General features: G+C 42.0%; 1 protein-coding gene across 1 annotated transcript in view; it reads left to right on the forward strand.

The window, feature by feature from the left end:
• Nucleotides 1-15,230, forward strand: part of gch1 (GTP cyclohydrolase 1) — a 49,354-nt gene extending 34,124 nt beyond the window's left edge. Inside the window, exons 3-6 of the mRNA XM_067991586.1 lie at nt 3,930-3,985; nt 6,123-6,154; nt 11,903-11,987; nt 14,857-15,230. Of these exons, the coding sequence (XP_067847687.1) occupies nt 3,930-3,985; nt 6,123-6,154; nt 11,903-11,987; nt 14,857-14,983 (300 nt within the window). The 3' untranslated portion in view covers nt 14,984-15,230. The remainder of the gene's footprint in view (nt 1-3,929; nt 3,986-6,122; nt 6,155-11,902; nt 11,988-14,856) is intronic.
• The last annotated feature ends 3,412 nt before the right edge of the window (nt 15,231-18,642 follow it).

An 18,642-nucleotide genomic window follows, 5' to 3' on the forward strand; every position in this document is an offset into this window, starting at 1 on the left:
ACAGCAGCCCAGAACTTGAGCTTTAATTTATTTTTGCGAGGTCGGGAGGAGCTCCTCCAGGCCCCACAAACGTAACCTGGGCTGCTGCTGGCCCACACTGGACTTACCTTGCTGTCGGAAGGTCACCTGATATTGCGCTGGCCCAAATCTGTTGGGCTGCACCAGGAAGCACCTTTGGAGTGGGCTGCTCACTGTTTCTATTTAAATGAGGTCTGGGCGTCAAAATGGTTCCGGCCGCTTTGCTCCCGGCCCTTTCAGAAGTTGAAATCCATCTTTTTTGGAAGGAATGTAAACATTAATTTTCATAAAGAGAAATGGGATAATTTACCCCTTGGCATCTTGACTATTTAAATAGCTCTTGACATTTATTTCAAAACACTTTGTAGAGTACAAGAAGTGCTTCAGGGTAGATGTCACAGAATTAAACCAGATCACAATAGACAGCAGCTTATCTAACCTGGAAATTACAGCAGTAATCTGCAGGAACAGATTACGTGTTCCTATCATATTTAACCCTTTGAACTCTGGAAGGGGATGTTTGTTTCTTGTTACATGGTATAACGCCTGAGGAAACAATTCTGTATAATTTACATTGTTCCATGAATTTTTAGTCAGCATTTAATAGCAAATGGAAACATTTACTGTTCACTTCCTGGTCAAAGTATGCCTTAACGTTGTGCTATCCTTACATTTCTGCTCTCCTTGTTGGGCTGAAGGATTAGCTTTATCCTAGCTAATACGCCAATTTTATCTTTCTTCACTTTCCCTTAGACGTTGTTAATAAGGGAATATTCCCTGGGGTATATATTTAGGTAGGAAATAACTGCAGCAGAAATGCATAACCTTGGGATGGAATCTAAATCTGGTGATTATCAATTAAACCAATGGACTCTTCTGAGCTGAAGCTCCACCCCTGGAGGACTAACATGCTATTGCCCATTTTTTGGCAAGGAGAGTTTGTGATCGATGTGTACTAGCAGCAAATTAGATTTTTAAGTACCAGTTTATAAAACATATTTTATGTCTGGTGTTGTGGAAGATCCCTATATTGGTTTGTATGAAAGTAATGAAAAATTAACTTGCCAGCTTCTGAATAGTACCATATTCATCATTTCATCCAGGCTATTTTATAAACTAGTTAGGAACTGCATCACAAATAAATATATTGGCCTTGAATATTGAAACTTGGAGACCAAACTTCCTGGAGTTTCCTACTTACACGCTGGCAGCAGGACCTGGGAACAGTTGAACTGACCAGGAGGCATAAATAAGCACCAATTACAATCATTTTTTTTGAAGTGCTGAATTTAATTGAGATAAATTTGTTTTCAAACTTCTAACTATCACTCAGACTTATGAAGCATTAATTACTGCTATCAACTCTTCTGTCCACATTGAATTGAAATAATCACAATCTGGGATAATGTATGTTAAAGAAAATGTTACTTTTTCATTTTTATATGTGCATTTGTGCTAACTAATCACAGACAAAACTGTCCTGTTGCCAGAATCATATTCTTTCTTAATCAATAAAATTTTATATTAACATTTTTAAATTGGTTAACATTTTTATACAAATGATGTGGTGCATTGACATTATGTAGTATTCATCTATATAATGCTACATCCATGCATATAAGAAGGTTTGAGATATGTCCATCACACTTCAGATATCTTGCATATAAATTCCTGTGTTACACTTGGTGCGAAGTGTTTTACAAAAAAGGAAAGCAATCAAATTATTTCCAATGTACAGAGAAACTTCCTCACCAACAGAAAATACTTTCTAATTGACTTCAAGAGTTGCACATTGTTTTTTTTAAAAAACAATCTGACCTCTAATTGACCTAGGCATCTGCCTAAGTATAGCTAGGGTCAAATTGAGTCTGGAAGATACCCAATTGCAACTTACACTAAGTTATGCATAGCCGTATTTTAGCAGCAAGATAACACATTATTTGTTACATGGTATAATGTTCCTTTCTTTATAAAACAGCATGTCTTCTGAGCTATTGTCAGCAGCAATATGGCGGATCTGCTAATGTATTTAAAACCTACTTTTAATAATTGCATTGATTACATGGTTTAAAGCTATGTGAAAGGAACTGAATAATATTTTGTATTGGACAATACACGTGAACAGTTCTATGTTTTGATGGGTTTATGTTCGTTCTTTTGAACTTAATTTGGGTAAAATGTGCTTGTTGCTTGCAATGTTCCCAGCTGAAGATTAATACCATTTTTAAATACTACATTATATGGCTAGGTTGTTCATAAAATGTGTGATATTCTTCAATTGTTTTTTTTAAAGTTAGATGGAAGAGCAATAATATACTGTCAAATTTACTCCAACAGGGATTTCAGGTTAGTCCAGTCAATTTAAAGAGTTGAACTTGTCTCAATCTTTAATTAACCGGCTTATGCTTGATTCTCCTCCGGACAATAGACAAGCAGTTATGTTGTTGAAGTGGATGTATTCAATAATCAAAGAATAGTTCAAACTTAAACAGATAACCAGATTCTAGAGGTGCATTTCACTGCACTGTTCTTGGTGCTTCTCACTTTAATTATTATGTATAGCTGTTATTTCTCATTACTCTGGTGTTTGGCCTCAGTACTGACTCATTGAAGCCACTGGAGTTGCCAGGTGCTATTTATATGTTAACAATTATAAATAAATTATGTAATTGAGGATTGTAGGTCAGATGAGATGATCCTATGCAAAGTTACTGTAACTTTCTGAACATGTGTTGTTGGAGCCTGTTCTTAGGCTCAGGGAAATCTCTGGCTTGGTCTTTGGCACTTCAGTATTATTTCTGCAAGTCGTTCTGTGTTTGCAGTAACCACAGAGTCAAAGTTTAAGAAACCTGCCTTCAATGTAGTTGCCTCCAGCTGTACCCTGTTGTTATGCCACCTAATATTAATGAAAATGATAGACAATGCAGCAAAAGAAATGACTTTAACATTAGGGGTTGATTTGCCCTTTTAAAAATGTTAAGTTTCCTTGGGCGAAGATTATTCACACTAAAGTGCAAACAAATTTACTTGTCAGTTTCCTCAATTATATATTCTGTTCACAATCCATAGTTACTAGTATAAACTGTTAAACATAAGATTCTTTGTCTTTGAAACTGTCTCCTTTTTTTTTCAGGTTTCAATTGGTTATTTACCAAACAGAAAAGTTATAGGAGTGAGCAAGTTAGCCAGGTAACTAGGCTCAAGTGCCTGAGAGAGAGACAGATATAACAGATGGGAGTTGGTAGACCCTATAGTTTCAGTTAGGTGCACACTATTCCAGTCAGACTGAATTGGAGCTGGCACACAATGAAACAAAGGCTGCATTTCTCCTATTGTTGTTATCTGTGGCAATACCCTAAGTCTTTGGTAAGACAGAAGATAGAAAACTAATATTAAAGCGACTGCAATATGGTGCATGTGCACCTGTAATATTTTTAATGAAAGAAAATTTGATTGTATTTTAATCATTTTTTAATACAGAATATTATGATATATGTGTGCTCAAAATGTACCCATATGACCATATGTCATTGCCCTAGATATGCATGACCATTTTATTACTGGAAACCTTTTGTAATGAATGTTTTGCCAAAGACTTGAGATAAACAGCACTGGCTGCTGCTAACTTTAGGAAACCAGAGTTCTGCGTAGTTTAGTTCATTGGCTTGTAGTTGAATGACCAGTTTTCCCTGAAGCCGTGTTACTCACAGCTTGCTATTTATTCCAAAAGGCTGCTATGATTGCATGGTCATCCCATTGCACACATTTGGCCTCATACTGATTCGGGACCCATCAGAAAATGTCAGCATCTCTCTTGTCTACGGATACATCAATTTTGACCTGGCTGAGAAAGTTCTCGGTCCCTTCTGTGTGTGGTCAGGTGTAGTCAATGTTTTCTTTCCATCCTGTAGGTACATATAGGTTATCTACCTGAAAGACGACTCCTTGGTCTCAGCAAGCTAGCCAGGTAAGTACTGATGGCTATGACTGAGGGTCAATTAGGGCACAGTTACTCCAAATCAGTGACTTACAACATTGCTTTATTTTTTTCACTTTTAATCTTAAATGGTTATAGTATTTAAATGTTGCTGAAGAAATTGGAGCAAAAGTTCTCAAATGTTAAAAATATCAGCCAGAAAGCTAGTGAGTTTTACAAAGTGGTTAAAGAACATATTGCTCATGAGTCATAATTTAAAAGAAGCGATTTAAGACTAATCAGATAACTCTTTTAGATTCATGCTGCATACAGATATATCTCGCATCTTTCTTTGGCCATCTTGGCACACTTTCATTCTGAACAAATTATCTATAGATGGTCCTAATGGTCTCTGGTATATTTACCCTCCGAGGAAAGAAAGAGTAAAAAACAATCAACAAACTGATGTTCTGCTTTCCTTCAGTTATCACAAACAATTATTAGTGCAGTCATGTATTATTGGATTTATAATTTAAACTTGTTCACCTGGGAGGTGCATTAAGACTACATATGTCAATCAAATTTGTGATTAACTGTAGTTGACATTTTGCAATAAATCTGTGATATTTTGTTTTGATGAAACCTGCTGAGCATTTAATAACACGGCCTTTACAATTCATTTCCTGGGTCTTGAACAAAATGACTAAGTAGTTTAAATAGCAACATCTATTGTATTAGACTCACTTTTCATAGCTTTTCTGTAACCATGTAGGTCACTATATCTTTCAAATATATATGGCCTATTTACTAACCACTATCTGTGATGTGACTAATGAGTCCTTATTATGTGCAGCAAACACCTACATTAATACTGTTCAGGGAAGGTAGGAGATATTACATTACATGACAGGCAGCTTTAAACTTGAAACATTCCTTGTGTTGCAACTCCCTTATTTTCAGTATAAGCCTCCTTGTGCATATGTGTTTACATTTTACAGTAGGTTCCAAACATTTAAAATGGAGCACATGACTCAGAAGTGACCTGTGTTAAGTAACCAAAAGCTGATTATTCAAAAGTGATTACATCTGGCAAGTATGTTAAAGTGCACCAGTAACTTTAACTAAACTAACATCTTTTTACTCAATGCAATAAAATAATGTTGTTCTTCACTGCCTTGAAAAATCTTCTGGTTCCATGAATTACAAGAAAAGGCTATTAATCTATTAATGGTTTAATATGTATGTCCAGTTAGTTTGCTGGATTACTATTGCAACAATATTTTAAAAAAACTAACCATGTAGTTCCTTAGTTTATTGGTTCAAATGTAAGACTGAAATATTTTTAAGATCAATCTACATTTAAAGGTTTCATGGTGAAAATACTCTACCACAGTGAGAGATTATTTCAAAATAAGATTATTTCAAAAAGCATACTATGTTCCATGAAAAATGAAATTGTCTCCACATTTTAATTTATTGTTCTCTTGATATTGATCATCCATGGAGCACTGACCTTTTATATTACCTTCATAGAGGATAGAGGTACGTGCATCTCCATGAGCATGAAATGAAAATTCACCTAGGCAACCAAATAAGAGAATGGAAACCCTCTGACTCCATTTAGTATGATGTGGAGATGCCGGTGATGGACTGGGGTTGACAATTGTAAACAATTTTACAACACCAAGTTATAGTCCAGCAATTTTATTTTAAATTCACAAGCTTTCGGAGGCTTCCTCCTTCCTCAGGTGAACGTTGTTGGAAATAGCCATTTAGTATATGTACCTTCTATGAGAGAGCAACATTTCAGTTCTTTTTACATATAATGGAAGCATGTTATAGGAGTATTTATTTAAATAAACCATTTTCTAAAACACTCATCCATTGACCTTTTATTTTTAGCTATCTGCGGTCTGAAAGATCTTTTCGGATTTCATAATATGTATAATTTAATTTTTTAAATATAGTTTGTAATATCTGTTTATTTCAAATGGCTAACATTGTGGAGAAACAATCAGAAACCTAAAATATAATGGCCTCTGAATATTTTTTTCAAATAATTTTGATGTTGAACATTTAAGAATAATTGGGTAAATGGAAAGTTTTGCTTGTCACAAGGTTTTGAAATGTTTCTACTGTGGCTTCATACTTGTTTAAAGAAAATACTTAACTGATTTTTGTTTTCCAGGATTGTTGAAATTTACAGTAGGAGACTCCAAGGTAAGTATTTAATAAACTTTTAAAATTTTATTTATTTAAAATTTGTTTGCATTTTTAAAATTGTTATAGTCCCATTTTAAGTGTAATCAGTGTGATCTGGGGGCTAATACCTACTAAGTGGCAACTGCGATAACCTACTCCAGTTAGTGGAACTAAATGACTAAGTAGTTTAAATAGCAACATCTATTGTATTAGATTCACTTTTGATTGAGGTGGCACAAAAGAGATGGCACCCTAAGTGACATATTAGGGCCAATTTTTGGGTGACAAAGCGGAGGTGTTGGGGACAGGCGGGCTCCGAAAATCGTTAAAATGCCAAGCGGGTTCGGAGCCCGGCTCCAACCCGCTGACCTTTGTGTTCCCCAGTGATGTGTCTGGGTGTGTGCGCGCCTCCCAAATGCAGGAGTCCCACTGGCAATTAAAGCAGGCGGGATGGTAATTTGCATAGTTTCTTCAATAGTTGAGGTACTTGAATTACTTGATTGACTAGACATTTTGTGGCGATGCCGGTGATGGACTGGGGTGGACAAATGTAAGGAATCTTACAACACCAGGTTATAGTCCAACAGTTTTATTGTTGGACTATAACCTGGTGTTGTAAGATTCCTTAGACTAGACATTTTGTCAGGGGTGCAATTTTGAAGCATCCTCAGTGTTTTTCCTGTGCTGTGGGAAACACTCCTTGTTGCAACAGACATGTTTCAGCCAGCAGCCAGCGGGAGATGCAAATACTTATTTGACTGGTGGGGAGAAAACGTCATTTATTGCAGCAGGGACTCTGTCACTTCAGACAAAGTTTTGACTGCAAGACCTTTGTGTTTTCACTCAAAATTCTTACTTTCCACCCAAAGCTCTGCTGTGCAAACATAATTAACTACTTTGCGGACCCCCTCAAACTCACACCGTCGGGATGGGGGGGAGTGCCATGGCTGCATTTACCACTTCATCCAAGGACAAGCAACATCACCAGCCTCGCCAGGCACGGCGTCCACCTCCGCCACGTGGAGCTCCACAACACAGTGCTGCGCCACAGGCACCTGCACAAGAGCTCAGAGGGCAACAACAGAGAGAGCGATGTTGCAGGAGGCACTACCCTCTCAACAGGGTCTACAGATCAAGGCTCAGTTTCCTGGACCTCTCTGAGCAGCAGTGCATACAGAGGCTCAGAGTCAGTCGCCAGGTAGTCGCAGACATCTGCAGCTTCCTTCATGCCGAACTGCTCCTGGCTGGGCCGAGCAGCATCTCCTTACCTGTCACTGTCAAAGTCACCACTGCCCTCAATTTCTTCGCTCCGGATCATTCCAGGGTGCCGCCGGGGACATCGCTGGGGTCTCTCAGTCGTCTGCACACAAGTACATAAGGCAGGTCACCAACGGCTTGTTTCGCAGGGCCTCGCACAGCATCAACTTCCCCATGGACGACCTCAGCCAGCTGGACAGGACAGTGGGATTCCACTCTGTGCCTGGCTTCCCACGGGTGCAGGGTGTAATCGATTGCACGCATATAGCAATACGAGCACCTCTACACGAGTCAGGACTGTTCATCAACAGGAAAGGGTATCACTCCATCAACACTCAGCTCGTTTGTGACCACCGCAAGAGATTCCTTCACGTGTGCGCCAGATACCCTGGTAGCTGCCACGGTTCCTTCATCCTCCGGGAGTCCAACATCCCGCCCCTCTTCCACGCACCGAACACCCGCAAGGGCTGGCTTCTCGGGGACAAGGGATACACATGGTTCATGTCACCTCTGAGGAACCCCACCACCGAGCAACAGCATCGATATAACGACAGCCACATCACTACCAGGTCTACAATTGAGCATGCTGTAGGGCTGCTCAAGATGTGCTTCAGGTGCCTTGATCGTTCTGGGGGAGCACTTCAATAAGCACCAGACAGAGTGAGACGCATTATAGTCATGTGCTGTGCCCTGCACAACAGAGAGGGGTGCCGCTTGAGGAGGCCCCATTCACATCTGCCACTCACTTCGCGGAGGAGGAGCAGGAGGAGGAGCAGGAGCAACCCATGAGCAGAACAGCAGACTCCCTGGCTGCTCGTGAGGCCAGGGAGTCACTGATATGTGAACGGTTCTCCTAACATCAGACAGTGTGAAGAGTCCAGTCCTCTCACCACATGGATAGAGCAGCAGCCACACCAGCCCCCCCCCCCCCCCCCCTGCAGAAAACAGTCCTGCACCTACACATACACCCACTGTAGAGTGACCCAATGGGTGGCATCAAGTGTGGGCGTTCATGGTGAACCTCATGAAAAGAATTATTACAGAAGCCAGTCAAGCATGGCCAAGAGGTGGCAATAGTGGTGACAATAATAATATTTAATGTAAGTTTAACAAAAAGCAAATATAAATAAAAAACATGACCAACCGTCAAACACCCTTGTGCATCCCCTTTGTGATCACAAAACCTTCGCCTTTCGCTTCCGACTACTTCTTTGTGATGCATCCTCTGTGGCTGCAGCAGAGGTAGTGGCAGGTTGCTCTTGTTCATGTCCTGACCGATCAGGTGCTTTGGGCGACGCCCTCTGGGTTTTGGTGCTCGTGAGGACCCCTCCAAAGACTGCTCCACCTAAACCTGTGCAGGGGCAGACTCGGCCACCTGGAGAGGAGGCAGCATTGCGGGTACTGGTTGAGAGGGGGGTCAACGGGTGAGATGTGGGGGCGCTTTGAGTGGCGTCCCCACTTCCATGTCCCCTTTCGCCATCATCTTTCCCCTGGGCTAGGCCCATACCACTGTTACCACTCTGCTGGACAACAGTTTGGAGGACATGTGTGAAGCCTTGTAAGGCTAACGCTGGTGTATCTACCTGCCTGTTTAAGGCGGCAGAATGTTGTTCACCCTGAGTCTGAACAGCCGTTGTTAGGGCCTGAATGGACTAATTTGTGAGCCGTGCTTGAAGCTCCATGGAAGCTAGACTTCCCTCCATTGCAAACATTCCCGCACTTACCCGCGACACTATCTAAGAGATGCCCTCACGTACCTATGACAGTATGTCAGAGATTCCCTCCTGTACCTGAGCCACCATTCCACTCATGCAGGAGTTGGACTCCGCCATCCTCTGCGCGATTGTGGAGAGCGTGCATGGCACCTGTTCCAGCACCTCGCAAATGTGCTGCTGCCCCTCGATCATTCTCCTTTTAAAGGATGGCCCCCAGGGTTCAGCATCTGTGTCCAGCTGAGCAGAGCCTGGAGTGGAGTGCTCCCACCGCTGCCCCTGCCCCCAGTGTCTGCTCATGGTCATGTGTGTGGTAACTCACCATGTGCGGCCCAACTAACTGCGGACTAGGACCTACCGAGGTGTGTGTTTCTGCGCTGGTGGATGGCTCGCTCAGATGTGACGGTGCACCCTCAGAGGCCGACAGGTCCTCTGAGGAATCGCCCTCCGCTGTCACAGCAGTCGCTGAAAGCCCTGTGAGAGAATAGAAGGCAATATTAAGTATGATCACAGATGTGTCATGTTGCAATGAGCATACTGAGGTGCTGAAGATGGCAAGGCATGTTAACATCAATTCATATTGTGTGTGCTGCATGTTAAAGTTCTGTCACCAGATGTTTATCAGGTGCCAGTCTCAGCATCCCCAAAGGACAGGCACTCGAGGGTGTGGCTCAGCTCCAGTGCCTGTTGCTCCGTGTTTGTGAGGACAACTATCTGTTGCAGCCCCCCTCTGGTCCTCACCCTCTCCTGTGCATTCTGGGCTCTCTTCTCCAATAAGGGGAGCAAGTACAGACCCGTGAGTGAGTGATGGTGACCTGGCCATCTTATGGAGTCAAAGTTCTTATGGAGTCAAAGGATATGGAGTTGAGGTAAAAATCAGATCAGCCATGATCTCATTAAATGGCGGAGCAGGCTCGAGGGGCCGAATGGCCTACTCCTGCTCCTGTCTCTTATGGTCTCTTATAGCCTCTTATGGTCTTATGGCCAACCGATGAATGCATTGGTTTGGGTGCGGCTGACCGTGAAAGAGATGCGTCAGAGGGTCAAGAGACAGAGTCATGACATTGTATGAGGATTGGGTTGAGTGGTAGTAGTGGTGTGAGTAATGGGGTGGTGCGGAAGTGCAGATAAGTTGAGGATGAGCTTTCAGTGGGTGTGAGGAGTGATGTGATTGAGTAATGTTGGCAGTGCAGAATGAGTAGGGGGGTGGGGGCGGTGATGTGGAAGACGGAGTGTAGGGGAATCAGTAAGTGTACTCACTTTGGCTGACCTAGTTAGGTAATTGAAGCGCTTCCTGCACTGGATCCAGGTGCAGGAGATGTTGCTGCTGCTGATGACCTCCTCTGCCACCTCGAGCCAGGCATTCTTGGTGGCAGAGGCAGACCACTTCCTCCCATCCACCGAGTAGAAGACATCCCTCCTCATCACCCCATCCAGTAGCACCTGGAGTGAGGCATCGCTGAATCTTGGAGCAACCTTTCCCCTGTGCTGATCCATTGTGGTCTGTGGGTGTTTGCTCCAGGAGCATCCATTGGAGGATGCCTGTGATGCGGGTGCGCAGTCAGCCCGCTGCGCAGCTTTCGGACGGCAAACCCTGGAAGCCACGTTAAGTGGCTCCAATTGACCCGCTGGTTTTAATCCTTTACATTGCCATCCTGCTTATATATTCGACGAATCGAAAAAATGGCCGGTCAGCTTCCAATGTCCTGTCAACTTTACTAGGATGTATTCTAATTAGAAATGCAGGAAAATATGGAGGAAACATATCGATGGCGAGATTGACGTGCTAGACTGCTCAATTTATGGTGTATGTCACCATTCTCGCTGCTGTATGAAAATCTGGGCCAGTATCCTTATATACATACACATGTAGCTGGTCTCTATAGGAGGTGAAAGAAAAAGGCATGATAAAGGACATGCATGAAGAAAGAACAAGAGAGGCAAACAGAGAGGGAGAGAGTGTGGGAAACATACAGAAAAGAGATCACAATGGAAAGACTAATTGAGTGGGTGTGAACAAGTAAAACAAAGCAGAGATAGAGATGGAAATGAGAGAAAATATGTGAGCTATGTAGAGAACAAGAAAAGGAGAAAGTGTGAGAGGCATACAAGAGTGGGAAACATGCAGGAGAGAAGAGACATTGTGAAAGATTTTCAGATAGAAAGAGGAAGTGAAGATAAGCAGAGATACAGATATGATGAGAGAAGTGGTAAGAAGCAGCGAGAGAGAGAGAGAGAGACAGACAAAGTGGAAGACGAACAGAAAGATGGTGATTTCACTGGGCCGAGGTCCATGCTGCAGTAGTTTATTTATTTTACAATTTAAATAACGATGCTTTTGCTACATTAAAATGGGTTTGCCTGTCCCACCACCTGCCACAGAATTATTGTTACTAGCTGTCAGTTAATAAGCATCTTGGTGCAAATATTATTCAGCATTGCTAAATACTTTGAAAAAAAATCACATTAATAAAACCTTGTAAAGAAATGTTACTTTGATTAGACTAATGGTTAATGACTTGTATAGATAGTTAAATGAACATATTAAATTTACAAAGATAAGAGTCATGGGAATTAATATACTTGCATATGTACTGTGATATGTATAAGTTATGAAACTGTACTCAATGTATCATCTTTTACTCTGAACAGATCAGGCTAATAAAAATTAGGAGTTTATTTTTATTAAAATAATAATGAAAACACACAATTAAATGGCGTTGTAATTTCCCAGCATTACTCAGCAGTTAACTCTGCCCTCCTTTCTTATGGGTACATTGTGCTTGCCTGTCAACAGTACAAGAGCGTCTCACCAAACAAATTGCTACAGCAATCACAGAAGCCTTACAGCCTGCAGGGGTGGGAGTTGTGATTGAAGCCACGTAAGTTCTGAACCCAAACTTAACTTTGAAAAGCTGAGCCATCTTTTGTGCTTTGCAATAACAATTTATAGTTTTGTATTTAAAAAAAAATTAACCAGCTTTAACTTGGAAATTATTATAATTATCAAAGATAGAATAGAATTAGTAGTTTTATATTGTTTAAAGAAACTCCATTTGCTAGTTTTTTTGCTGTTTTGTTAATGTAGCGATCTAATGAATCATTGTGAAGTTTTCAAAGCTTGTGTAGTTTGGAGCAGTGATCGGAATGCCAAGATTAAATTACTGCCTTGAAGTCAACCCCTGGTGCAATTTTATAATCGTGTGAATGTGTAAGTGTGTATTTTTGTTGTTGGGATGTAGACGATGCAGGCAAGGCTGCATTTATTGCCCATCTCTAGTTTTCCTGAGAAGGCAGTGATGAGTCTTCCCTTTGAACTGCTACAGTATCTTACGGTAATGGTAGGGAATTCCAGGATATTGACCCAGCGACAAAGAAGGGATGGTGTGTGTATAAGTGTGTTATAATATAGTCTGAATGGTGTGTGACTTGGAGGGGCATTTGGAGGTGATGGTGTTTCCATGACGTTGCTGCTCTTGTCCTTCTCTGTGGTAGAGGTTGCTGGTCTGGGAGGTGCTGTTGAAGTAACTTTGGTAAGCTGTTGTAGTGCATCCTGTAGATCGTACATACTGTAATCAAAGTGTGCCAGTGGTGGAGGGAGTGGATATTGAGTCTGGTGGCAGGGGCTTCAATCTAGCAAACTGCTCTGCCCTGGTTGGTGTTGAGCTTCTTGTGTTGCGGCTTCATCCATCTAGGCGAGTGGAGAGTATTCTATCACACTTCTGACTTGAGCCTTGTAGATGATGGATGGACTTTAAGGGGTCAGGAGGCGAGTCACTCGTCAGAGTACCCAGCTCTGTTCTTGTAGCCAAGATATTGATATGGTGTCTGATCAGTGATGACGCCCAAGATGCTGATGGTGGTGGACTTAGCAATGATGGCGCCATTGAAGGTCAAAGGCAGATGCTGGACTTTATCTTTGTTAGTTGATCTCCCATGACATTGAATGTGCGGAGTTAAGATGAAGTGGTAGGGTTAGAGGGTGGAGGGAATAATTGAATTGGACCACGGGGGAGGAGGCTAGGAGGCAGATATATGGTGGAATGAGGAGAAGGAAAGGAGGGAGATGGAGAGGAAGTGGTGGTAAAAAGAGGGCACGGATGGGGAGAGAGGGGGGAAGAGAGCAGTAAGTAGGGGTGGCAAGAGGAATGGGCAAGAGAGGGAGAGAATGCAAGGTGAGGTCGCTGTGAATGGGTGACTAGGAAGGAGGGAGAACGAGAGGAGAGGAGGGGAAAAGGCTGTGGGAATGGAAAAGTCTAGAATGAGGGCAAAACATGTTCATGGAGGGGGAGGTTGTGGAAAGTTTGATCATGATGGAAATGATGGTGTTTGATAAAGTGCCTCATAATAGGCTTGGTCATCAAGGTTGAAACCCATGGAATAATAGGGGCAGTAACAGCATGGATACAAAATTGGTTAAGTACAGGAAGCAGAGAGTGGTGAACGGTTGTTTTTCAGATTGGAGGGAGGTGTACAGTGGTGTTCTCCAGGGGTAGGTACTAGGACCACTGTTTTTCTTGATATATATTACTGACTTGGACTTGGGTGTACAGGGCACAATTTCCAAATTTGCAGATGACATAAAACTTGGAAGTGTAGTGAACAGTGAGAAGGATAGTGATAGGCTTCAAGAGATATAGATAGGCTGGTGGAATGGGCGGACATGTGCAAGATGAAATTTAATGCAGAAAAATGCAAGGTGATACATTTTGGTAGGAAGAACGAGGAAAGGCAATATAAACTAAAGGATACAATTCTAAAAGGGATGCAGGAACAGAACGATCTGGGGGTATATGTGCACAAATCGTTGAAGGTGGCAGTGCAGGTTGAGAAAGCGATTAAAAAAGCATACGGGATCCTGGGCTTTATAAATAGAGGCATAGAGTACAAAAGCAAGGAAGTCATGATGAACCTTTATAAAACACTGGTTTGACCACAACTGGAGTATTGTGTCCAGTTCTGGGCACCGCACTTTAGGAAAGATGTGAAGGCCTTAGAGAGGGTGCAGAAAAGATTTACTAGAATGATTCCAGGGATGAGGGACTTTGGTAACGTGGATAGACTGGAGAAGCTGGGGTTGTTCTTGGAACAGAGAAGGTTGAGAGGAGATTTGATAGAGGTATTCAAAATCATGAAGTGTCTAGACAGAATAGATAGAGAGAAACTGTTCCCATTAGTGGAAGGGTCAAGAACCAGAGGACATAGATTTAAGGTGATTGGCAAAAGAACCAAACGTGACATGAGGAAAAACTTTTGTACGCAGCGAGTGGTTAGGATCTGGAATGCACTGCCAGGGCGGGGTGGAGGCAGATTCAATCATGGCTTTCAAAAGGGAACTGGATAAGTATTTGAAAGGAAAAAATTTGCAGGGCTACGGGGATAGGGCGCGGGAGTGGCACTAGCTAAATTACTCTAGCATAGAGCTGGCATGGACTTGATGGGCCGAATGGCCTCCTTCTGTGCTGTAGCTTTTCTATGATTCTGTGATGCTACTCACTGTTGGGGTGGGGATTCGGAGGTTGAGGAAATGCTGGTCTGGTTTTGGAAAGCTGTGCTCTGTGGGAAGGGGGGATTTACAAATGTAAACTAAAGGTTTGTTGAAAATCGATATTTGTAAGTTATGATGGGGTGCAAAATGAAGTTGCACTAAATTCACTCAACAGCCAAGCCATACTGAGAAATCACAAGATGGAAAACCCAGATGGAGAACACTGTCAACAAATCTGTTTATAATGTAATTTTTCTTTGCAGACACATGTGCATGGTGATGAGGGGAGTACAAAAGATGAACAGTAAAACTCTAACCAGCACTATGTTAGGTGTTTTCCGGGAAGACCCAAAGACCCGTGAAGAGTTTTTGACTCTTATTAAGAACTAAAATTCGTGCGCTGGATGTAACAGCACTAAGTGTATGGGCTGCTCGTAGGTGTTCAGTATGTGCTTTACTTGTCTTTCCTGGTTTGTATTTTGTAGTGTATGTGTAGATGTGGGATTCAGACAAACCAAAAAAAATCAAATTGTTAATAAATTGTTATGTACCTAAGGCTGTGCCAACATACTTGTAATGAATAGTCTCTGTTATTAATGTTTAATATTTGGCTGAATAAAATTCTCAAAATATACAACATTGCAGTTTGATAGGTTTAAATGTCTTGTAACCAACAGGTTAGCATCTGATGTAATTAAACCAATAGGGGTTTGCTCAGACTTAACAGATTTGTAGCTATTAACTGAAAACAAAAATACTTTCTCCTTCATATCTACCAGACATTTGAATGGGGGATAATCGCAAGTGATTCTGAATTTTCACTAAATGTTTCATTCATCCCACATCCTTCATATGGTCTCCTCCCTGCACTCCTACATGGTTTAGGTTTCTTGTCAGCATCAATCAGTGCTTCTGATGGCCTGGAGTCAATGACATGGTGACAGAATTTGCAGTGGTGACTAGAGATAACAGCATAGATCGTCCCCATGTGACAGTGCTACTCGTGCTTTGAGCTTATGAACTCTTTATATAGTTAGATTTCTGACTCCACTGATAAATTAATTTTATGCTATATCCTGGCTGAAAGATACATTAGGAAGAACCAAAATTAGGTTCAGCAGATCAAGCCAAACCCTTTCAGTTATTGTTTGCTTCAAAGTTGAGAACTGCTGTGGGTAAGCAAATAGTGTGTACAGATATTACAAAGAAGGTCCCCCTGGCTTGATCCAAATCAAGATTTCATAATTTATCAAAAGATCATTATGAATGAGGGAGGTCATTCTGCCTATCTTAGTTCGTGCATCCAGAATGACCCTAAAAATCCCGTATTAGGGCATCTAAATGGTTCTTAATGATTTTAGAGTCTTTGCCCCCACCATTTTATCTGGGAGTCCATTCTATGTACTGGTCACTGTCTGTGTGAAGAAACAGTTCCTGATAACAGTCTTTTTCTATTTTGCCCTGTGGCCTCTTGTCCTACTTTTGCAATTTAAAGTAATTTTCTAGATTTATGTTTTCAGAACCATTTTATATACCTCGATAGGATTACCCCTTAGATGCTTCCTTTCAAGGCTGAAAAGCACAAATTTTTCTAGGCTTCCCTCAGAACTCAGACCCCTGTTCAGCCTGGGGCTCTTCTGTGCACTATCCCCAGTGCTTTGAACGTCTCCTTTGTGTCTCAATGGCCAGAACTGGACATAGTACACAAGATTTGGTCTGACCAGAGCACTTTACAGTTTGATTATGACTTCCTCTAACTTGTATTCTGCTTTGGCTATGTGGTTCAACATTCGATTGCCTTTACATAGAAATTATAACTTGGAAGAGGGCCAACAAGTCTGTGTTCATGTTTATCCTCAACACAGGCAGTAGTCCTAATCCTATGTGTCTGCCCTGTTCATATGTACCTTGATCCCCCTTTCCTTCAATCACCTGTTTAACTTATTTTTCAATGTTGAATGGTCTGTACTTCAATCACTAGCTCCACTAATGCATTCCACAGCATCCCAACGCTCTGTGTAAAAAAGAAAACAACGTTTTTCTTGTTCTTTGTCCTAAAAATGTTACATTTAATTTTATGTCCCCTTGTTTTAGATCCCTCAACCCACTGGAAATTATTTGTTTCTTTCTATCCTGTCCTATCCCTTCAGAATTTTAATCACCTCAATCAAATCAAACTGTAATCTCCTCTGTTCTAATGAAAACAGGTCCAATTTTCCAAGTCTTTCTTGATGGTTTTGTATTTCCTCATACAAGGCAACATCTTAGTGAATTTGCATTGTACCCTCTCTATTAGCTCAACATCCTTCCTATGGATTTCAAAACTGTACACAGTACTCCACCTGTGGTCTTACTAAGGTTTTATAAAGATTCACCATTACATCTCGACTTTTATATTCTATACCTTTTGCCATAAAACCCAGTATTCCATTACTTTTTTTTAATGAACAGATCCACTAAGGTGCTGCTTTTAATATCTTGTGAACCTGAACCCTCTGCTCTGCCACATCACCCAGCCTTCCCCCATTCAAAGTATAATTATTACTTTTTTTTTTGACCACAGTGTACCGCCTCACAATTACTGATATTGAATTCCAAATGCCACTTTTTACCCATTTTTATCAATATCCCCTTGCAGCTTCCTTTGTTCCTCACAATTATTTACTATGCCTTCTATTTTAGTATCTACAGCTTTCTCTAGCACTATATCCAAATTGTTGATTGCTGCTTTGTATTGGTTGGACACGTTCAGCATCAAGTCTACTTTGACTCAACCCACTTCCTCCAAATAAAAGGTGTCGCTATGGGATCCCATATGGATCCCAGCTATTTTTGTGGGCTATGTGGAACATTCTTTGTTCCAGTCCTACTCGGATCCCCTACCTCACCTCTTCTTCCGGTACATTGATAACTGTATCGGTGCTACTTCCTGCTCTCGCCCAGAACTGAAAAATTTCATCAACTTTGCCTACAATTTCCACCCTTCCTTTGCCTTCACATGATCCACCTCCGACTCTTCCCTTCCCTTCCTCGGCTTCTCTATCTCCATTTCTGGGATAGGCTGTCAACCAATATCTACTATAAGTCCACCGACTCCCACAGCTACCTTGATTACATGTCCTCTCACCCCATTTCCTTTAAGGACTCTATTCCCTCCTTCCAGTTTCTCCATCTCCGTCGCATCTGTTCCGACGATGCCACCTTCCACACCAGCGCTTCCGATATGTCTTCCTTTTTCCTCAACCAAGGATTCCCCTCCACTGTAGTTGACAGGGCCCTCGACTGCGTCCGTTCCATTTCCCGCACTTCTGCCCTCATCTATTCACCTCCCTCCCAGAACGACGATAGGGTCTCTGTTTTCCTCACCTTCCATCCCACCAGCTTCCACATTCAATGGACCATCCTCTGCCATTTCCACCATCTCCAGCGTGATACCACCAGCAAACACATCTTCCTCTGCCCTCCCCTTTCAGCATTCCGAAGGGAAACTTCCCTCCGCGATACCCTGGTCCACTCTTCCAACACCTGCTCTCCTTCCCATGGCACCTTCCTGTGCAAGTGCAGGAGATGCAACACCTGCCCTTTCACCTCCTCCCTTCCCACCATCCAGGGCCCCAAACATTCCTTCGAGATGAAACAGTGATTAACTTGTACTTCTTTCAATTTAGTGTACTGTATTAGCTGCTCATGATGCGGTCACCTCTACACTGGGGAGACCAAACGCAGATTAGGTGATTGCTTTGCTGAACACCTCCGTGAGCTTCCGGTCGCTTGCCATTTTAATTCTCTGTCCCACTCCCACTTTGACCTCTCTGTCCTCGGCCTCCTACACTGTTTCAATAAAGCTCAACAGAAGCTTGAGGAACAGCACCTTATCTTTTGATTAGGCACTTGACAACCTTCCGGACTCAACATTGATTTCAACAACTTCAGATCATAACCACTGCTCCCATTTTTTCGGACGGCAGATGCTGGTAATGGTTCTGATGTTGCCATTTGCAGCTCCTCTAGGCCCACCTTTTGTTCCTTTACTTGTCCCATTACCACAC

This window comes from Heptranchias perlo, chromosome 10 (genome assembly GCF_035084215.1).
Source record: "Heptranchias perlo isolate sHepPer1 chromosome 10, sHepPer1.hap1, whole genome shotgun sequence".
Taxonomy (NCBI): domain Eukaryota; kingdom Metazoa; phylum Chordata; class Chondrichthyes; order Hexanchiformes; family Hexanchidae; genus Heptranchias; species Heptranchias perlo.